General features: G+C 36.5%; 1 protein-coding gene across 1 annotated transcript; it reads left to right on the plus strand.

Annotated features, from left to right (window-relative positions):
- Positions 1-1868: 1868 nt before the first annotated feature.
- Positions 1869-19985, plus strand: LOC144960830 (proteasome subunit beta type-4-like). The gene is made up of 7 exons (XM_078894198.1): positions 1869-2031; positions 10501-10707; positions 11152-11298; positions 13192-13273; positions 15125-15241; positions 17638-17726; positions 19594-19985. Exons 1-7 carry the CDS (start codon positions 1898-1900, stop codon positions 19604-19606), a joined length of 789 nt encoding a protein of 262 aa, XP_078750324.1. The 5' UTR covers positions 1869-1897; the 3' UTR covers positions 19607-19985.
- The last annotated feature ends 4069 nt before the right edge of the window (positions 19986-24054 follow it).

Below are 24054 nucleotides of genomic sequence, written 5' to 3' on the forward strand. Positions count from 1 at the left end.
AACATCAACTGTAAAAAATTTTTAAAGGGGAGGGGGGGGGGAGGAGATTAAAATGTGATCCCTCGTCTCAAACGGTATTATGTCGGGATGGACGCGATGCTAAAAAGTCAAATTAAAGTCAAACTGGTCAAAAATATGAATCGTTGGTATTTAGCACAGTAAAATATGATATTCCTTCTCCTCGATAAAGCATAATAAACTCAACTTAAGCATGATATTTCTGGCTATAAATCCCATTTTCAGCATCTTAGTCATCCCGACTTAATACCGTTTTGAGACGAAGGGTCACAAATTGTCTTAGAGGAGATTTTTTTTTTCAAAGATCTGAAGTCGTCGATTAACTCTCTATTCGCGGAATTGACACGGGGTTAATTTGTGTTTAAAAAAAAAAAAAAGAATTTTAAAAAGTCGGGGGGGGGGGGGAGTGGAGGGAACAAAACTGATGCTCCATTCATGGATATGAGAAAAGGTAGAAAGCCAATAATTATTATCACTGAGGCATTTTCCAGTCCAATCCAATTCAATGAATGAATTATTCATACCTGCAGAATCAATTTTGAAGATAGACGCAACATTTGTGTGGTGTGGGATCTGTATCACGATAATTATGTCCTCCTATGACAAAAAAAAGTTCTCTCATTTGAGACAATTTCTCACAACCGTCAAATTGTTTTTTAAAACGATGAAGAAGTGATCTATCTAGCCCGTTTAATTTCAAGAAAAAGACTGGAAAGAAGGAGAATGACAGACGTGAAGTTGAGATTCGCCTCGTGCGGTAACAATTAATTGTGAAATGCTTAATCACTCAAAACTTCGCACGTAAGATTTCGCTCAGGTAAATTAAAATGGACCAAATTTCAAAAATAAATATCTAGTCATTGAAAAACAACGGACAAAATAAATAGAATATAAAACAAAGAAACATTGAGGCACTCACCTTTCTCAAGTCGTCTGCTAGCGAAACATAGAAACCATGAAAATAAATAAACAATCCCTTAGAATCGTAAAAATAGAAAAAAATTCGTCTTTGGCGTTGTAATCACAAATTAACACGAACTACTATTATTGTCATAAAATTTAATCTTGATTAAAATTTTGAAAACATAAAATACGTTTCAATTAGCCCTCTGAGTTTCCAAGTCGAGTTCGCTCGCGCTTGTTGTTGTGCACCCTGTGACTGTTGTACAGATGAAGTAGAGAATTAGAATCAGCTGTCCGCTATCAGATCTAAACCCTTAAGAATTCAGAGCCAGTTTGTAGAAAATAACATTGAAATATTGTAACGATGAAAATACTATTTAAACGCATCCGTCATAAACAATATAGAAAAAGATAGTTTCTTTTCGTTGCTAGAATACGACCAAAACGTCACCAAACTCCGCTTTACTGCTTTGTTCACAACCGATTATCAACATTCTAAGCGAAGTCAGATTAAACATTGATTTTTCTTCTATTGGCTTGATTGTTTCATTATGTTACGGGGAAAAGTATTTTCTTTCAATATTTATTTTCTTGACACAAACAAAATTTAGAAATATTTAATAATCAATTAACAACACAAACTTTACGGGAGTTTTTAACATAATTCATAAACAGAAGCTATAATAATGCGAAAAATAATATTTTAAAAAACGAAGATAGCAGAATGTTTTAAAATTCCAATCTACAGCTTATCGGTAAATAATATATTTCAAAGTGTAACTTTTGAAATAAAACACAATTTTGTCACACATTTTATAGATACAAATATTATTTTCTTAAGAAAAGCAGAAATCTTCTTATTTTAGGATTTCGATTGGCAATTTCGATGTAATTTATAATTATTTTGTTTCTTAACAAAATAACGTAATTACAGTTTTTAATTTATCAGTGACTTGCAGCAACTGCAATAATAAAGATGGCGACCAACAGCGAAATGTTCGGATTACACGGACCCGGTGCTCTTTGGTCAGGAGGACCAACCCCTGGGGAATTTTATAAATTTCCTGGAGGATTCACAACAAATGGAAATGGAGCAGCCCAAAGGACACTGTAAGTTTGTACATACGTTTGAACATATCGCACAAAGAAACCAACTTACCGGGGTTCAACACCACACTCAGGACTCACTCATCATACTCATACTGGGCACTTAAATGAAAATTCAGTTTTCAAATGACAGTATAAAATTTGGTTTACTATGATGCAGTATACCATCCCGATGATAAAACCGTTTGAGTTTTGTCTCTAGGTTATATAGAAGCAGAGTTATTCAATTTTTTATGCCTTAAAAACACCCAAAAATTACTAGAGAGCTGAGCCGGTGTTACCAATACTTAGCTTCTATAACCAGGACAAATCATTCGTTTGGACAGAAAAATAAATAAAAACTTACCGCTTACCGTCAAAAGCAGTTTAGATTTGAAGCTACATTTGTTTTCTATCAAAAAATATTCGGTACTAGACAATCCTTAATGAATTTCAAAAGTTGTGTTTGAAATTATATCCTAAATATTTTCATGATTCATTCCTCGCGAAATCGTGTTTTTTTTTCGTCTGTCCAATGGTTGGTGCCCCCTAGTGTAGGCACTTTGATAACTCCAGTCCAGTGGCCGCCGATAGGCTCACTGTAAGGTGAAACTCGTTTTTTGGAACTTTATTTTTGACCCTTTACTGTTTTGGTCACCATGGCGTTATTTGTGAACCTATGTGACTAACTTTGGTATCATTATAAAGGGCACAAAACAAGCTTTATAACGGTGTATTTAATTCTTAATTCCTGATTGTATTTCTCAGAAAGTTTATGTAATAAAAATTTATAAATTTTTGAATTATAAGAACTTTTTAAATTATGGATACATTTTAATTATACTTCATACATCGATAGACAATTAATTGAAGAATATCTCTGCCAAATTTCATCAAAATTGATACACTCGCTCATTATTTTATTTTTTCCGCCATCAACCCCACTTTTTAGGACAAAAACCTCATATTTTCCCCCATTTTCATTTATCCTTAATTTTTTCCATACTTTCCATCCATAAAAATGATTTATATGAAAATAAAGCTTATTTTCTGACCATTAAAATGATACCTAACACTTGCCAATTATTTTTTAATTGAAACAAAATTACTGAAAACAATAAGTGGGCCATGTTGACTGTAAAACTCAAAATTTCCCGATCGCCGCGAGGTGCTGGTTTTGAGGCAGCAGAGAGATCACAGATTCTCTCTGTAAAATTGACCAAAAATTTCAATAGAAAAATATAAATAACTCTGGAACCGTTAGTCCTAGAGAAACAAATACCGTATAAACTTTTATGTTTTTTCAAGTCCCATTCCCCTGACTGAGTCAAATCAAGATATTTTGAGTTTGAAAATTTTGCCAAAGTGCCTACCTAGTGCCAAGTGCCTGCCGCCTGCCGCGCAAAACAAAGGTTTTTTAAAAAGTTTATTGAGAAAAAGATACGGAAAAAAGTGTCCCTAGATAGGTATGCAATTTGGTGCATTAGTGCAGTAAAAATTGGTGCGCAAAATTAGTTCGTAGCGGATGCAAGACTGTGTGTGTGTGTGTGTGTGTGTGTGTGTGTGTGTCTCTTTCTTTTTTTTTTTTTTTGGGAGTGCCTACGTACACGGTAACGGGGCATCTAGCCTCAGGATCTACGTACACGTAAACTGGTTTACCGTTGCAACACAAGCAATAGATGGTCCTCGCTGTCGTGACCGCGCGCGCTCGTGTGTGTGTGTGTGTGTGTGTGTGTGTGTGTGTTATTTTAAAAAAAATCAAAACAATTTTAACCATTAATGGCGAGATTCCATCTTACACTCCCCAAACTCCAGATCTTAGTCTTAATGTTATCATTAAAAGACAAGCTTTGCGATTTATAGTTTAATTGAAGCCCGAGTCGAAATATACTCTTACTACTGCTCTCTTGGTGGAAACGATCTATTCTGCATAAGCAATCTGGAGAAAAAAATCAGTGTCACTGTAAAAGGTTAAAATTTCACGAAGTGCGCATCGTGAACACCGCTGTAACAATTCTTTGATCTACGTCATCAGGCAACCCATTGTTTCTTTCATCTTTTCCCATTCCCTCTTACTATCCCCCCCCCCCCCCCCCCCCCCCCCCCCCCCCATCCCCCCCCCTCCTCTCTCTCTCTCTCTCCTCCCTCTCTCTCTCTCTCTCTCTCTCTCTCTCTCTCTCTCTCTCTCTCTCTCTCTCTCTCTCTCTCTCTCTCTCTCTCTCTCTCTCCCCTCTCTCTTGTCATAGTGTTATCCCTTCCCCTTCCCATCTCATTGTAAAATGAAAACGTTCTGCTGTTTGCAGATACATGTATGATTGTTTTGTTTTTTCTCTCTCACTAGGCATTTGAAAAAAAGCAAAAACCTGAAAAAAAAAACAAAACAACTTAACCTTTTAAAGGCGAATATCAATCTTACTTGGACCAAAAATAAAATCTTACCGTTTTCATCAAAAGACAAAAAAACAAATTACAATTTAAAAACTTGAGCTTTTATATAGGGCAATATCCACCCAACGTGCTCAAAGCGCTTTTTATCAATATTCTTACTGCTCTTATGGTGGAAACGTTTTTTTTTTCTGCGTTAAAAAATAATATAAATGACGACTATTATTTGAAAACAAAAAAAATCAATGTCACGGGCAAAGGGTTAATTGCAGTACTCCTGCATCCTGTGAGACTCCTACGGCACTTGCTAATCATAAAAAAAGGAAATAGCAATCAACAATACTAAGTTGAAAAAAAAAGAAAAAAAAGGAGGAAGGGGGGGGAGCAAACCCAGTAGCAATGCAACCTTTTAGCGGCGAAATTCGATCTTTGACCTAACACCAAATCTTCTATCATCAAAAGACAAGTAACGGCAAAACTATTATAGACAATTGAAGTCTGAGTTGCGATAGTCTGACTACTCTCTTGGTGGAAACGCTGTATTCCCCGTTAACAATAATAAAGATAAAAGCAAACTACTATCTAAAAGCAAAAAATTATCTTCACTGTTAAGGGGTTAAGAACACCTGCAACTGCAACTGCCAGCATCCTTGAGATGTCTACGTCACCAAGGTCACCAATCGACACGTCTCCCTCTCGTCGGCATGCACCCCCCACCCCCACCCCCCCTCCACTCTCACGGTGGTGGTGGCGGCGGATAAAAAAAGGCCTTTTTTTCTTTTATTCAATCAACTTGACTGCTGGTGGACCCTAGGCCTCTCTACAAGTCCAAGAAATAATACTCACTTTTTCTCTTCGCCAACGAAAATATCTACCCCTACCGGTCTAATTATTTGTAGCAGACGACAAATTTCTCAAAAAGGTCACGTGACACTGTAAAAACAACACAGGAAGTCCATGAAAGCTTATTTACGACATTTCCTTTGAACCGTGTAAACAACAAAATTTCGTTTTCATTCGACTCAACGGGTCAGATTGGCCGGTATTTTTTAACGAACTAAAGTTCTGAAAAATCAAAATGTTTCTTAGAAAGTTGAAAGATGATAGTTTTTGAAACAGAATCTTTATATTTTACGTGAATGCATGCTCAAGGCGAGTTGGACGTGCAGCGGAGGTTGGTAGGCCAAAGGCCCACCTCTAGAGAGGTGGGCCGGTGTTACCAATACTTAATACTACTTAGCTTCTATACCAGGATAAATTCGTTTGGACCGAAAAATAAATTAAAAAACTTACCGCTTACCGTCAAAAGCAGTTTAGATTTGAAGATGCATTTGTTTTCTATCAAAAAACATTCGGTAATGGACAATCCTTGATGAATTTCAAAAGTTGTGTTGAAATTATATCCTAATTGTTTTCATGATTAATTCCTCGCGAAATCGTGTGGGTATCGTTTCTGTTATCAAGGTACCGCCTAGCCAGGCAGGGTTGCCAGATCATTTTTGAGTAAGAGACCAAACTAGCTATAGCAAGAGGCCAGATTCCTCGGCAGGAGCCCAAATACCACCAAACCCACCTTAGCCTCGCGAAAACTCTTTAGATTTGTTAAACAATTTAGATAGGATAAGGAAAATTCGTATATATAGAAGCATTAGCAAATGCAATCTGTGGCGTTAGCACGTGTTGCATTTAGATATTTAGATTGCCAAATAAAATAAGTTTTACCGGTACCAGAGTAAAACGATATAACGGGGAAAGTCAGAGGAAGCCAAAAAGTTGGTTACAGGAGGCCAAGTGGCCAAACCAAATTTTGGGAGGCCAAATGGCTTGGGAAAAGGCCAAATTTCTCAAATTTGGCCACCAGGAGGCCAAACTAGCAACCCTGGCCCCAGGTTTTTAAAAAAGTTTATTGGGAAAAAGATACGGAACAAAGTGTCCATAGATAGGTATGCAATTTGGTGCATTAGTGCAGTAAAAAGGCCTTTTTTTCTTTTATTCAATAAACTTGACTGCTGGTGGACCCTAGGCCTCTCTACAAGTCCAAGAAATAATACTCACTTTTTCTCTGCTCCAACGAAAATATCTACCCCCTACCGGTCTAATTATTTGTAGCAGACGACAAAATTTCTCAAAACGGTCACGTGACACTGTAAAAACAACACAGGAAGTCCATGAAAGCTTATTTACGGCATTTCCTTTGAACCGTGTAAACAACAAAATTTCGTTTTCATTCGACTCAACGGGTCAGATTGGCCGGTATTTTTTAACAAACTAAAGTTCTGAAAAATCAAAATGTTTCTTAGAAAGGTGAAAGATGCTAGTTTTTGAAACAGAGGTAGGTTTTTTAAAAAAATCTTTATATTTTACGTGAATGCATGCTCAAGGCGAGTTGGACGTGCAGCGGAGGTTGGTAGGCCAAAGGCCCACCTCTCTATAGGAATCAGCCTGAAATTGGGCACCAGCTGACTGAAAAAACAAAAGGGGATTCCCCTGAAACACTGTGACGTCACAAGGCTAGGAGCCAATGACCGACGCTGACCACGGCAGTCCAAGCTGAAATGGCATTACTTTGGTAGATTTTGAAATGAGTGTGATTTTATGGAATGCTCAAAGGGTATCCTGGAAGCAGTTTTGAAAGTTGAAAATGGTATCATTGGAAAGGAAAATTATTGAATTTTATGATTATTTATGTTTTAAGGGAATTTTTTCATGAATGATGATAAACGGCTTGATTTTCTTGCCCACTAAAATTAAGCTATCTTTCCATTACAATATCTTCTAATTGAATTTAAGGAGGGAAACGGTAATTGTACCAAATGATAGGGCGTTCAATGCCCTTTATTTTGGTATTTAATTTATCCAATTCTGTAAATAAATACCAGAGATATCTCAATTTAACCAAGCCATGGTTTTAGCCTGCAGCTCACAAACGATAACTAGAGGTCACACAGGTGAATGGGAGAACTGTGACACAGATTTAGCCCTTCATTTAAGTGCCTACTCATACTCAGTCATAGACTCATCTGCATCGTCATCAAGGCAGGACTGACTTGGGGGAGGCCTTCCGAAAGCTCCTACATCCCCAGTATTCTTTTTCTAGTTGGGAAGGGGTAGACTTTTTTTATTATGTTCTAACAGGGGGGATGTAGGAGGAGGAGCTTTCGGGAGTGGAAGGCCTCCCGGCCCCGGACTTGGAAATTAGTCAAGTCCAGTTTCAAAATTTCTGAGTACTAATGAATGAAACTAAAGCAGAAATTTCGTCACTGGTAAAGGCGAGAGGTCCCTGTCGCCATCTTGCTTTGTTTACACAGAAACCGTGCCCAGATGATAATAAAGTGTTCCATTTAACATTTTTTTTTAAATTAGCCTTTTTTTTTCTGTTCCTGAATTATTTCTGGTTTCCTTAGCAATGTAGCAACCAAAAATATAGCCAATTGGGGGGGGGGGGGGGGAGTGTTGTTTGGTGGAAAAGGGTTGGTACAGAGAAGGAAAAAGTCGGGACAACAGCAACACCTCTCTAAAATAATACGAAGTGACGATTTCTCCGAACGCTCGGGGAAATGAACCTGAAATCTATTTCTCCTAATAGTAGGCAGTTTAGTGAGCAGCAGTCAAATTTTGACCCAACTCGCCCATAGGAAAGTTGTGACTGGAAATTGCTGTTCACGTTTTGGGGGGTCCAATTAAAGATGCATAACTTCGTTATAAAAAGGAATATCGCAGATATTTTGGTATCATTATTTTCGTCTTTCAATTTCCTTTTAAATGGTACCAATTAAGGAAAAATCCATAATTCCAGAAGTTATATGAAGTTAAAATTTGGCAATTTTCAATTGCATTTATTTTTTTATTTACCGCGTGTGTTTTTAAAATTTAAACGCTTGTTTTTAGAATAACATCTAAACTTTATTCATGCCAAATTTCAGGGCTCTATATCGATGCGCAGACACCTTTTAACCCTGCGCCGAAATACCTTGTTTACATTATCTTCTCATCATGGCTGCCGGGAGATATCGATATTCATATCGATATTTTAAATTTAGTTATGTATTATGTTACATTTAGTCCATAATATTTTCAGTACTATTATTTACTATGTTTTTATTTTGAATACATACTTTCCAACTTTATGTGTAGGCATTTTATAGTTTTTGTTTTAAAAGTTCGTATATTTCTTCTCTTTGTGAAATCCGATATTAATAATATCGATATTTTAAAAATACCAATTGCTTTAATTTAATTTTATTTTACTTTGCCATCAAGTTTCTTTCCCATATGTTTATGTTTATCATTTGTATCCATATTCTAAAGGCCTTAGCCTTAATAATTATTATGGTAAGAAGTTCTATTAGTTTTGACACCCCCATACATTGAGAGAGAAGGGGGGGGGGGGGGGGGGGGATAAAATTATATTAATTGTCAGTTCAAATGATGTAATAGCAATAAACCCAAAGTGGTTCAGCAGAATTATTTAAAATATTTAAAGCCAGAACTTTCCTTCTAATTATAATAGGGAATCTGTTTCAATTTATTTGAACTTTTTCAATCTACCATTTTATTTATATGCAATTAAATTGCCATAGGTAAAAATAAACTCATTATGTCATTACACAACATGTTTATATCTTTCATTTAAATACTCTCAAACCCTTTTTTATTCTCTATGTATTAATTCAAAGAGGGGAATTATTTGCAATTGTTTCAGTGAGATATTGGGGATAAATCCAAAAGTTATAGAGCAAATTGTTTATTACGTCTAGCCGAGTTTTTGATTATGTAACATTTGCGTTATATTATGTAATAATGTGTTAATTTGATATGTTCATCTTCCTCTTTATTAATGTAAATGCATTGTCCTCGATAAGACGAACGTTTTGGTATACAATATATGATAAGAACTCCATATTGACTGTTTTAACCATTTTTTATTGACATCACACGATTTCGGTCACAACTGTGCAATGGTAATTTTGGGGTAAAAATCGGTCTGAAATTTCAGACTTTGAACTGCCGTAACTACATTTCTAATCAAGATAGAAACAAAATTCAAACTGTTTTGTAATCTGTGTTGCCAGCTCTTTCATATGACATTGGTTTCAAGTGTGTGAGGTACATTTAGAATTTCTATTAAACTCCCTACTAATAGTTTCCAGTTTCCGTTCTCGTGAATTTTTTAGTTACCCATTTGCGAGAGTTTGGCGACATCTTTCATCATTCTGCCATTTCTACGAGGACCTGGAGGAGCATGCTCTAGAGCTAGATAATACCTCCCAAAATAAACAAATTTTTTTAACAAAGAAAAAATTGAAGAACGAAAAAGGAAATTAAAATGAAAACTGAAACAAAACAGCAAATAAAAATCATTTTTGTTTTGGACGGCTGGCAACTTGCAGTCTTACCTCTGTTTTTTTCTTAACAACAACAAAAAAAAAAGACCATAGAAAAAGATGAGGAAAATAATTGGTCCCCTCCACAAAAATGCTATTCGGGTAGGAGGCTGTATAGCCATAACTTTATTTTACAGAATATTCGGGAAAATATTGTTTTAGCATTATTTTGCTGAACATTCGAGAATTTGAATTAGAATTCAAGTTTATTTCATCGAGCTTTCCGAGATATAGAGTTATTTCCAGAGTGTTCAGAGAAATAGAGCCAGCCAAAATAATATTAGATCTGGCTTGATTGCAGCTGTAAGTTTACTTCTTTTTTTAAAAATAATTTTCTTGATATATTTTATTTTACAATGTACGACACTTCTGCTCTGTCTTACTCATGAGACTTTAACAACCATTATTTCTTCTGTCTTCGTCCCTTTTCCTTCTTCTTCGTCTTCTTCTTCTTCTTCTCCTTCTTCTTCTTCTTCTTCTTCTTCTTCTTCTTCTTCTTCTTCTTCTTCTTCTTCTTCATCATCATCATCATCATCATCATCATCTTCTTCTTCTTCTTCTTCTTCTTCTTCTTCTTCTTCTTCTTCTTCTTCTTCTTCTTCTTCTTCTTCTTCTTCTTCTTCTTCTTCTTCATCCTCTACTTTCTCATCTCGATTGCTCTTGTTCTTCTCTTTAAAGTCCTTTTATGTGTTTGTTTTTTTCATCTTTGTTTATTTCCACCCAGACAACCTGTCGTCATGGGCACATCCGTCCTTGGAATACAGTTTGACGGGGGAGTCATCATCGCAGCGGACATGCTAGGCTCCTATGGCTCTCTGGCTCGATTCAGGAATTGTCCCCGTCTCTTGAAAGTCAACGACAGCACCGTCATCGGAGCAGCTGGAGACTACGCTGACTTCCAATATTTGTCTGGCATCATCGAGCAGCAGGTGTAAGTCTGAAGAAAAAGATCTGGCAACAATTACACAGGGGGGTTTTTTAAAACATTTTTCTAAGTGCCGTACATATTTCAACAAAATTAGTTCTTGATAGTAGTAATAATATTAATGATGATAATAATAATAATAATAATAGTAATAATACTTTATTCATCCATAGGAAATCTTTTGTACAGACGTGTTGAACAGATATGCTAATAAGTTGGCAAATAATTAGGTGGTAAAAGTGTTGATAATGTGAAAGTAATAAAATGTGTAAATTTATTTGCATATTGAATTATAAATTTGTGCAAATAAGTTGGGGGTTTTTTAAATTTGTTTTTTTGTAGTTGTTGTTTTGTTTTTTTCTTTTGTGTGTGTGTGTCTTGTTTTTCTTCTGTGTTGTTCTTGCTTTATTTAATTTTATTATTTTTTTACCCCGGTCGCCTTTTGACCAGAATTGATGAAGAGTGTTTGAACGACGGCTTTGGCTACACGCCCAGCAGTCTCCACTGTTGGTTGACGAGGGTCTTGTACAACAGACGCAGCAGGTTCAATCCCCTCTGGAACACGTACATTGTAGCTGGCCTGGAGGACTCTAAACCGTAAGTGTGTGCATGTTATGTCCTTTACAGACTCAGAGCTGCCAACCTACTGCAAAAAATGCGGAATTGTACGCATTTTCAGTGTGCAGAGTCACTTCAGTTTTCTTTAGTTGTAATTCATATTACTAGCCTATTGAGAAACCTTGGTGACCAAGTGGATATTCATATATTTTTTGACCAATTATGATCTTCATGCTGGGAGGTAGAATTCTGAAAGGATTGGATAATAGTCTTGGGAACATCATTGTTGCTGCAATTGAGCTTGTGCGGACCTTCCTCTTACTTTCACAATGGTTAGTTTCCATCGATTTTAGGATTGTACCCATTTTTATGAAATCTCCCCCATTTTGAGGTCCCATTGTACACATTCTCATCAGATGGGGTTGGCAGCTCTGCAGACTTGCTAACCAGTTTGATTTCTCATATTTTAGTATGCTTGCTTTCAGTATGCCCCATATGTGTGTCAATGCTTGACATAATCAGTCGGAAGGTGAAAATTTTGGATTTGCATTTTTCTGCATTTTGTGAAAGCATATGCTCCCCAGAGCAATTTAATGTTCTTTTTTAAGTACATCACGTGATTTTTCATGCCATTGTCCCTAAAATTTCATTTTTCAAAAATAACAGTAATGATGAGAAGATGGGGAGAGGGGAGATATTAAATATACAAGGATTGCCAAAATGGAGATAATTATGAAAATTGGTGCTCTACCCCCTTCCCCATCCATTCCCTTATCACACGTAATCATAATGTAAGCTGTAGAAGTAAAATGTTAAAAACGTAAAATTACAAATTTCTGTTTTTTTGTGTCAACTTTTATATTTTCCTGATGTTTTGATTCCACTTTTCGAATGTGAAGTAAAGGGTTGACAGGTTGGGTGGGGATCCTGACCTCCCATAGTGGGCAGGGACGTACTTACTGAGTCATCTATCCCCCTATGTCTGTGCTCCAGCATGCTTTCTTTGTCTTGGAATGAGATTACTTGGTTTTGTCCTGGTCCTGGCTGGGAGGGAAACAGTCAAATGTATAGTTAGTTTCGGGAGATGATATTTTTTCCTTGTAAATCACCTCTCTGTTATGCACTGTATGTTTTGTTTAGATATTTTATATGATTTGTAAACATTTGAGTGTATTCCTCTTAGTAGGGACCTGTGCTTGTGTCTGGATGAGACTTTTAGGTGATCTCAAACTAAGTACACTGATGGTGTGCTCTTGGAATTTACATCTGATCCCTATTTGAACAAATTCTCCTTTGTCTACCTTATTCTTGGATGCTTTAATTGTAATTGTAGAACCTTTTACTATCCCATTTTCTTCCTTTTTACTGGTGCTGATATGACCTTAATGTGTTGCAAGTGCGTAAAACCCTTAAAAACAAACAAACAAAACAAGGGTTGACAGGTCTGAATATTGTGAAGCATTGAGCTTGGTACGTAAATCCGTGGAAATGTGCTATTTGTAACAACAACTTGAACTTTTATATATGTTTATGTTGTGTATATCGCACGTGTGAAAGAAAGAGAGGAAGAGAGAGCGAGAGAGAGAGAAAATAAGTAGGAGTGAAATATCTGTTCAATCTTACAGTTATCGTTTAACATTATAACAAGTGTAACTAAATGACAAATTGCCATATTTATGGGCAATAAAGATCTATTATTATTATTATTATTATTATTATTATTATTATTATTATTATTATTATTATTATTATTATTATTATTATTATTATATAGTACAATATCCACTAAACGCAATGAAAGGTATACAAATGTTCCTTTTTAATTGGGGTTTGTGTTTTTTTGTTTGGTCTGTTTTGTTGTTTTTGTTTTTTTTTTAATTTTAGGACTGATTCAATCAAATAACATTTTTTTTTTTTTTTTCTGTTCCTTAGGTACCTGGGCTATGTGGACAAGATAGGAATGGCCTATGAAGCCCCATCGCTAGCCTGTGGGTTCGGAGCCCATATTGCACTGGTTGGTATTATTTATTTTTTTTAAATTATTCTTTTTTTCTTTTTTTTTTGCAGCACTGTATTGCTTTTTTAAGTCTTCCCTTGGAATTGAGTAAAGGAAAAAAATTATTTTTTATTATTTATTATCATCGTCATCACCATTACAGTGGTGTCAACCTTGTATTAATTAGTAAAAAATTTAAACCGTATTCTTACGCATTTTTGCTCATTGTACACATTTTGCTCAGGAGTTTACGTATTATTGAATCTTAATAATTTAGGCATTTTTTTACAATCATATACTCTTTTAGTGTACTTAAACATTTTAATCTGTTTGTTGACCCGGATGTTCGTATAGGGAGTTGAATATGAGTATTATCTAGGTGGGTCTTATCAGATTTATATGTGGATTCTGGAAGTGGATACTATTTATATTGTCTATAAAGAGTAAGTGTATTCATGAATTTAAATTATCAATTATAATATTATTAGTATGGTCTAATTCATCATCATCATCATTGCCTTTTTCACCCTGGGTCAGGGTATAGGCCACAGATAAACAGTTTCCATCCTTCTCTATCCCAAGCTAACTTTTTCATCTCATCCCAGGTCTTACCACTTCTCTGTTGTATATCAGCTTCTTTAATTCTTCTCCATGTTCCTCGTGGCCTTCCCCTCCCCTTGATCTTCTGCCCTGAGGGTTCCAGTCCAACACTTTCTTTGTTATAGTGGAGTCATTCTTTCTAAGCGTGTGTCCAATCCACCTCCATCATCTTTAATTGCCCATCATCAAATTTAGCGCCAATTATATTCTTTGCAGATTGTACGAATTGTTTTCAAACTCTGACTCATTTTGGCTGTCCGTTGTACACATTGTCATGGGCCAGGCTTGGCAACACTGCCGTCATCATATCTTCATTTAAATTTTAGCTTTGCCCAAGAATTTTCCTGAAGTTTATTTCTGAAAGTGGCAGAGTGGTTAAAGCATTGCACTGTGGCCCAGATGGTCCCAGGTTCGAGTCCTGCTTCAGGTACTTTTCAGTGCCGTTGGCTGCAATGTGCGGCCAGAGCAGAATCTGTTCTACTGGCCATTGGCTGCACAGTGCGGCCGGTTTTGAAATGCAAAAACAATGTAATCCCATCCTACTTTCTACAGAAGTGTTATAAATTGAACCAATGGTATCATTTCTTTCATCAGAATATTCAATTGGCCCTAGGGGGGATATTTTAATTGAGATTTTGTGCCGAATTCGAATGTCGCTTTGTCTTGGCTTGTCATTCTCATGCTGCCTCAATCAAGTGTCCGCTTTTTTGTGACGGAAATGTGAATATAACCTCAGCACTGAAAGAGTTAACCTCCAATTTACTCACTTGGACAACATTGTTTGATGAATAATCTATATTCCTTCATGCAATGCCTAGCCGATGATAACTTATGATGTTCTGGTGGAAGGGCATTTTTTTTTTTTTTTAATTTTCTGAAAAGTTGGCCGAGTTCAACATGGGATTTTGTAGGCGATGGTTCACGTTATCATGGGTGCAAAAGTGCCGTCTACTGCCGGCCGATTGGATTGCCGAAAAAAAACGTCGTCGGCTTTTTGCGATTTGGATTTGATTGATTTTTTTTTTTTTGAATTGTGCAAGTTGTGACAAGAAACTTAACAAATTACTGCATTACAACCTTTGGATTAAACATACAACAATTGTGGACTACCATTATGAAGACTAGATGAATCTTGCAGGCTTTTTCAGATTATATGTCTGGCCATAAGTCGACTTGCAGGCTTTTTGAGGCCCAGTTGCTTGCACCCAAGCATTATTTTCATATTATTGACATTGTTCACCTTTTTTTTTTTCCCATCGTTTTCCTCAGCCCATTATCCGAGATCATATGGAGAAGAAGCCCAACATGAGTCAAGAGGAAGCCATCGCTTTGATTGACAGGTGTATGAAACTGTTGTTCTACAGGGATGCCCGATCTCTCAACAAGGTCAGAGGTTAACGCTTGGAAACTGTCGTGCAATAACAAAACCATGTTGTATTCACTGCTGAATTTAGGTCACTTAGAATATATTTTTTTATCCAAGGTTGCTAATTTTCCGTATATTTACGGAATTCAGTATGTTATTTAAACCCTCGTTATATTTTCCTATCACCCGCTGAAAATTAAAAATGCAAGTTCATATTGTCTTTTTACTGGATTTCAGCACTCAGAAATGGGTTTGTCTGTGTCGGCGTAAAATTTCAGTAAATTTTTGTCCCTATAATTGGCAACCCTGTTTATCTTCGATATAAGAATGACCCGCTTGCATCTACACACATACAAGCTCATGGGTATAAGTTATCTATACTCACATTTTCTGGGAATTTGGATTTTTTCTCTTTGGTTAACCTGTGCTGCCAAGGGGTGCTAAGTGGCCGAGTGGTTAAGGCATTGCACTGTGACCCAGAAGGTCCCTGGTTTGAGCTCTGCTTCAGGCACTTTCGGTTTTTTTTTTCTTGGGCAAGATTAGTAACCCCCAATTTGCTCACTGTGACCATATGAGTGATTCCTGTTGAAATCAGACATCTTGTTTGACGGATTATCTAATATTCCTTCGTCGAAATTAAATATAAGATATTGTGGTGGAAGGTTATAATTATTTTTTTTTAATCTGTGCTAGGATACTTTTTTTTTTTGATATTGTAAAGTCAATTGCTTTAGTCTTGCGACTATCTGGTCTAGTGATATGACAGTCGTCTTCGGGTCAGGAGGTCCTGGGTTCAAGCCCCACTCTGAGTGGCACATAGTAGAGTCCTTGAAAAAGGCTCTTTACTCACATTCGCTCACCAGTGCTGGGTGTAAAGTGAGTAGTAAGTTGTCTCTATTGCAAAGTAATTGGAATATCGCCTACATGTTAAGTGTTGCTGTTGATCAGGGACTCCTTCCAGCACTTTTAGTGGAGACGATTTTATTTACTGTTTTTTTGTTAATGGTTGTTTGTCTGGATTTGAGCAATAAGTTAATGATTTTACTATTTTTGTTATTGAGTGAAGCAGGGTTTTGAGCCCGAAACGTTCTGTGTTTTATTCTTTATTGAAGCTGTAATATTCATTGTTGTACACATTACTTTTTACAGTCCACAGCCTCTAGCAGTCTCGTATTTACTTTGACTTTGGGAGCAGCGTGGCTCAGCGGTACGGTCTTTGCTTCATACCCGAAAGGTCCCGAGTTCGATCACCCGCATCTGTGCGCTGTGTGGCCTTGAGCAAGTCACCTCGTCCTTTGCAGCGTTGGGTGTACGATCCGATAGTGATGTCGTTTCTTCTTCTCTTTACTAGCCTATCCTGCTTCTTTGGTTTGTGATTGTATTTTTGACAGGGGATATTTTTTTTGTAAATCTTCTGCCTGTTTGTTCTTGGTTATTTATAATTTAGCTTATGATATCTTTAGGTTATGATTTTGATTGACATTTGTACTATTTTTGTTAGATTGCTTGTTTTTTTGTTTCAGCGGTCTCTCATATAACCTCAATTGTGTTGGAAGAGACCTAAAGCAACAAACAAACAAACCTTTGCGGCGTTGCACTGCGGCTGACGCCTGGGGTTATTCCAGTCTCCCTTGGAATAGACCCTAGAGACAAATTTCCCCCTGTGGGATGAATAGAGGGAATTTTATCTTTACTTTAACTCACTCAGTCCTAGAGATTTTTGCTGCTTTTCAAAATTGGAAAAAATGTATTAAAAATGAGCATGTACATAGATAGTTTTAGATAGTTTTATTCAACTACCGTTAACATGTAAAAACTAAAAACGTTAACTTTGATACTCTACGCCTAAAATTTGTCTCAGAAAAACGTAATAAATAGGCATGGGGTAAAAGTAACCCTGGTAAACTACGGATATAGTAGGTGTTAGGGATGAATGAGTTAATTGTCCGCTGGCATGTTGACTCTTATTGTTAAGTCATTCAAAAGTGCATCTTTCTCAAGCTCTCCGGCTGCGTCTGTCAAAATTAGTCCCTACAGCAACACCACTCCCAGGTTTCTACACACTAAACAGAAAACAGTGGTCCTCCTGTAACAGACTATGATCTAAACACGCTAGAACAGCATCTAATCTCCACAAATGGGGCTATATAACAACACCAACATGCCAAGCCTGTAACGCTCCAAATCAGGACATCGACCATGTGGTACTTCACTGTCCATCAACATCCATAGAGGGCAGCTATCCTGCTATCCACAAAGCTGATGATGACTACATCAAATGGCTGAATGAGTCACACTTGGAGGTGTGAAGACCATACAACACTACTACTGGTCCCTGTGTGAATTTACACATGATGTAGGTATATTATTATTTGTTTTCAAGTTTGGTTTATATTTTATCTATTTGTGTCTACAGTATCAATATGCAGTCATCACTAAGGATGGAGTGAATCTGAAGGGACCCATTGTAGCCGAAACCAACTGGGAGGTGGCTCATTTAATCAAGTAAGCTATAATATATAATATAATATATAATAATACTTTCTTGCATCCCAAAAAGGACGTTTTTTGTACAGACGTGTTATAATTTACACAATAAGATAAAAATACAATGGAAATAGGATGTGTATATCAAAAAGGAGCAGCTCCATAACCAGAGCTGCGCTTTATAATATGAATAATTTCAACACTGTAAAATAGTTAAATCTGTCACTATCAATTGAAAATTGAAAAGATTGAAAAACAAATAAATTAATATTTACATTTTTTCGAAAGTAAACATGTGAAATGATTATTGCTTGTTGTTATAAAGCCTAATAGTGGACGGCAGAAAAGATTTTCGGTGTCTCTCTGTTTTCGTTGAAATAGAGAAAGGGCGACGACTTCTTTCTGACATAATGACTGATGGTCTGAGTGGATGATACTGGTCATTTAATATTTTTGTTATTTTATTTAGATGGCCGACTCATACCTGCCAACCCTTCTGTTTTTGGCGGAATCATTCCTATTTTTCACTCTGCCTTTTCAATCTATTCCTACATTGTCTCTAAAATTCCGATTTTCAAAAATGATGATATTGATAAGAAGAAATAAATGGAGGGGGGGGGGGGTTAGTTAAAAACGTGAATTTTCTATTTAATGATTTCCAAAAGGGAGCTAAGTAGGGAAATTAATTGCACTCCTTTCCCCCTTCCCCATTCCATGACCTAATAGTACTTGTGACATGTCGTTATGCCAGCTGTGCCAGAATACTGTCTTGGTGTGTTTGGTGGCAAAGATGGTCGTGATTTGTATACAGAATTATCCATTGTTAAGACATTCCTATTTTTTGGTCTCAAATTCCTGTTTTCTGATGTTCTGAAACACGCCACTTTTTTAGTTTGTTTTTTATTTATTTGTTTAAGACATTCCTATTTTTTGGTCTCAAATTCCTGTTTTCTGATGTTCTGCAACACGCCACTTTTTTAGTTTGTTTTTTATTTATTTGTTTAAGACATTCCTATTTTTTGGTCTCAAATTCCTGTTTTCTGATGTTCTGCAACACGCCACTTTTTTAGTTTGTTTTTTATTTATTTGTTTAAGACATTCCTATTTTTTGGTCTCAAATTCCTGTTTTCTGATGTTCTGCAACACGCCACTTTTTTAGTTTGTTTTTTATTTATTTGTTTAAGACATTCCTATTTTTTGGTCTCAAATTCCTGTTTTCTGATGTTCTGCAACACGCCACTTTTTTAGTTTGTTTTTTATTTATTTGTTTAAGACATTCCTATTTTTTGGTCTCAAATTCCTGTTTTCTGATGTTCTGCAACACGCCACTTTTTTAGTTTGTTTTTTATTTATTTGTTTAAGACATTCCTATTTTTTGGTCTCAAATTCCTGTTTTCTGATGTTCTGCAACACGCCACTTTTTTAGTTTGTTTTTTATTTATTTGTTTGGGGGTTTTTTTTTTAAATTATTTTTTCAGCTTGAATTGTTATTACAGTTGTTGGTCTTGTGGATTAATATTATTTCCATTTCATATTATACAAATCATCTTGTTTAGCGCCCTGTTTATACAAGCCAGAGTTTGTCCTGGTTTATATAACGCTACATTGACAACAGCAATTTCTCGCCACCCTCTGGATAGAATGCCAGCCTACTGCAACATATTATGCTAAACCAGATGAAACAAATCCAACATCCTAATCACTGCTGGGGGGGGATGGGGGGGGGGGGGGGTAGGAAAACTCTTGACCGCACCCAGGATTGATACTCAACCCTTTACTTGTGAGGCCAGTGCTCTACCAACTGAGATGACTGGACTGAACCTTAACCTTTCTTTTTAATAATTCCATTTTTTTAAATTTTCATTTTATTTTTTTGTTTCCACAGAGGTTACGAATAATTGGTGGGATCTGGATGAACAAGAGCTGGTCGGGATAAAAGTATTTACATGCTGTGTTTTAATTATTTTTGAAAGTGTCAATACTTTTCATGAGGAGAGTGATGTTGTGTGTGTGTGTGTGCATTATATCTGTGCAGTTTTTCTCAAAGTGTATTTCTGCCAGAGAAGAACTGCTGGGTAAAAGATAAGAATGAGAGAGAGAGAGAGAGAAAAATTACTTGGATTGGAATGAATGAATTTGGGTCAGTGTGCTGAAATGTTAGTTTATTTGTTCGTCGTCCGATGTATCATCGTCTTCATCATCATTATCATTATCATCTTGTTTGTCGTCTAATTCTTGATATGATTCAATGAAGGAATAAATCCTTTTTGTACCATTGCAGTGATTTTTGGTTTGTTTTGTTATTCTAGTTTCAGTGTAAATGTTGCTGCTCGAAGCTCGAAAGAAAAAAATAATAACGTGAAGTTGAAAGTAAGCTCCAATTTAATTACAAAAACAGATCAAATGAATGTTTCAGGTTTCCCCTTTATCAACAAAACAGGATGAATGAAACACCACAGATGAATGAGATGATGTAGTGGCGTAGTTAAGATGAATGTACCGTTGTCAACCTTGTCATTCATCTTAACTACGCCCCTACCACATCATCTCATTCATCTGTGGTGTTTCATTCATCTTGTTTTGTTGATAAACGGGAAACCCGAAACATTCATTTGATCTGTTTTTGTAATTAAATTGAAGCTTACATTCAACTTCACGTTATTATTTATAGTTTCTAGAGATGTAACTACTGTTTCTAGTTAGAGGGATTCAAATTATTATCGTTTCATGGAGTACATGGCGGGTGGTTGGATGGGAGCATCACCCTTGAACCATATACCTATGATGTTCGCATGGGTGTACGATCCGATAGTGATGTCGTTTCTTCTTCTCTTTACCAGCCTATCCTGCTTCTTTGGTTTGTGATTGTATTTTTGACAGGGATATTTTTTTCCTGTAAATCCTCTGCCTGTTTGTTCTTGGTTATTTATAATTTAGCTTATGATATCTTTAGGTTATGATTTTGATTGACATTTGTACTATTTTTGTTAGATTGCTTGTTTTTTTTGTTTCAGCGGTCTCTCATATAACCTCAATTGTGTTGGAAGAGACCTAAAGCAACAAACAAAAAACAAAAAAAAAATGGAGTACATGTCGTGTTTTTTAGCCCCCTGTTTACATAATACGAGTTCGGTCAACACTGGTACAATGAAACTCGGATCGGATGAAAGATTCGTTTTACATGTTTTTTGTTTTATTCTGTTCTATTCTATAAGGGCAGCATGGCTCGGTGGTACGGTCTTTGCTTCCTACCCGAAAGGTACCGAGTTCAATCACCCGCCGCTGCGTTGTGTGGCCTTGAGCAAGTCACCTAGCCCTAGCTCACTCTGCGGCGCTGCTCTGCGACTGACGCCTGGGTAATTCCAGTCTTCCCTTGGAGTAGACCTTAAAGAAAAATTTCCCCTTGGGGATGAATAAAGGGAATTTTATTTTATTTTTTTCATTTTATTTTTTTAAAAATTATTTATATAATTACGTATTGTGAATAACTGACGTTACTGACACTCCCCCCCTGTTTTTAGGGACAGCTCAACGGTACAATCTTTGCGTCTTACCCAAAAGGTGCCAAGTTCGAATACCTGGTACGTTGTGTGGCCTCAAGCAAGTCACCTCACCCGAGCTCAGTTTGCAGTGCTGTACTGCAGCTGATGCCTGGGCTATTCTAGTCTTCCCTTTAAAAAAAAAGAGCTTTTATATAGCGCAATATCCACTAAATGTGCTCAAATCGCTTTGCAAGGGGTCCCTGGTCAACAGCAACATTTAGCATGTAGGACGGGACATGACACCTGTTAAGCGATATTACAATTTTTCGGACTAAGACATCGCTGTTAACGGCCAGGTACTCATTTTACACCTGAGTATTGTGAGAGAATGTGAGTAAAGAGCCTTTTCCAAGGACTCAACTATGCGCCGAGCGAAGCTCGAACCCAGGACCTTCCGATCCGAAAGCAAGTGGCATACCACTCGACCACATAGCCCTTGGAGTAGACTCGTCATGGTGGAGTATAAAGACTATTTCTTGCTTTGCAAAAACTTCTAAGGTCCAATTTCTCATCAATCTATCTCTAAAATTCACTTTTGGGGTCTGAATCATTCCGACATAATACTGTTTTGAGACGGAAGGTCACATATGTTCTAGTGGACTTTCCATCTGGTCATGGATTGAATGAGTTGGTGATTGGGTGAGGGAATGAATTCTTTAAATTTCGTCTCTAACATGTCAGCCCGAGAAACCAGACATCTGATGATTGTCATCGGAATTGGATTCAGTAGTCTGATGTCACGCCACCCGTCAACGGCGGCCATCTTGGTTCTAAACAAAGAAAATCATTACTTTTTATTCTTCAAGCTAGCAAGAACTTTTCATATGCCTTGTGGATCAGAATGTGTAAAAGTCAAAACATGATCAAATGAATGTTTTTTTTTTTCCTCTGACTACGCTTTTATGCTCGCCGCGGAAATATTTCATACGGGCACCTGCCATTGTTACGATAGTTTAGAGCCAGTGTTACAACGTTACCATGCGTCATTAGGAAGGAAGTGACGTTACGACTGTTGAAGAGTATTACAGGATTTTCCTTCTCTCTAATAGCTTGATATGTCTTCTTAAATTCAACGAACGTTAAATTTTAAATTTTGGATGGTTGCACTTGTTGAAAATATGACTTTTTTGGGAAGAAAAATATGAGAAAATGAGCCTAAATATTGGGGAAAATGTGGTTGTAAATCATTTCAAATGGTTGAGGCTGGTTGACAAGTCTAACTTGTACTTATGAGTTTTTCATGTTTAACTCACTCAATCCTAGAGATTTTTGCTACTTTTCAAAATTGGTAAAAATGTATTAAAAATAAGCATTTACATAGATAGTTTTATTCAAATTCAACTACCATTGCCATGTAAAAATTAAAAATATTAGCTTGGATACTACGCCTATAATTTGTCTTAGAAAAAAATGTAATAAATAGGCATAGGGTGTAAAAGTAACCAAGGTAAATAACGGACATAGTCGGGTCTAAGGGTTGAATGAGTTAACACTAAGCTCGGATACAACTAATTTCTCCTCTATGTCTCCACACCTGCCCCTTATAAAGTTTCTGGCTGGGGTTCCTGACCTCCCATACTGCCGTTGTTTTTAAAAGCACAGTATATATACAACGTTAATGAAATAGCACATACTGTGTTCTTTAACCCTCTCCTTACCAGCCATTTTCAGGATGTTCCCCAAAACTTCACACCCTACTAATACGAAAATATATATTTTTAATCAATCAAAAACAATAGCAAAAAGTTCTTGAGATAAATAATTTATTTAACAAAACATGCTCTACAACACACTGTTCATTTTCTTTTAATTGTATGATGTACAAGAGAAATTTTGAACAGGAACAATGCTGGTTGTATCGTAACAAATGTGACGATTTTCCTGTAGTTGGTAAGGAGGGGGTTTATAAAATGACAGCATAGTGGGCATGGAGGCCCTTATTGTGTCTTCTATCCCCCTATGTTTGTTTTCCAACATGCTTTCTGGCTTTGTCTTGGAATGAGATTACTTGGTTTTGTCCTTTTCCTGGTCGGATCTGGATACCCTGACTGGGAGGGAAACAATCAAATGTATAGTTAGTTTTGGGAGATTATATTTTTTTCCTTGTAAATCATCTCCCTGTTATGCACTGTATTATGTTTTTTTAAATATTATAATATGATTTGTAAAACATCTGAGTGTGTTCCTCTTAGTAGGGACCTGTGCTTGTATTTGTATCTGGTGACACTTTTAGGTGATCTCAAACTAAATACTTTGATAGCGTGCTCTTGTAATCTACATCTGTTTCCTATTTGAACAAATTCCCCTTTGTCTTTCCTTTTCTTCGGTGCATTAATTGTAATTCTAGAAATTTTTACCATCCATATTTTCTTCCTTTTTCTGGTGCTGATATGACCTAAATGTGTTGCAAGTTGCAAGCGCCGTAAAACCCCTAAAAATACAGACAAACAAACAAGCCTTAATTATAGAAGGGAGTCGTAAATTACTGATACTCATTCAGCAATCTGAAACAAAAAAAAAATTTTTTTTTTCATTTTTAGATTTCCTAGTAACAATTGTATGTATATTGGCAAATAGAAAAAATAAATCTATCATGGGCTGTAACTGCGGCTATGTGGTCTAGTGGTATGACACTCGCTTTCGGATCGGAAGGTCCTGGTTTCGACGCATAGTTGAGTACCTGGAGAAGGCTCTTTACTCACATTCTCTCACCGTACTCAGGTGTAAAATGAGTACCTGGCCGTTAACAGCGTTGTCTCTGTCCCAAAAATTTGTAATATCGCCTAACAGGCGTCATGTCTCGT

This window comes from Berghia stephanieae, chromosome 15 (genome assembly GCF_034508935.2).
Source record: "Berghia stephanieae isolate SIO BIC M18660-M18661 chromosome 15, UCSD_Bste_1.3, whole genome shotgun sequence".
NCBI classification, from domain to species: Eukaryota; Metazoa; Mollusca; class Gastropoda; order Nudibranchia; family Aeolidiidae; genus Berghia; species Berghia stephanieae.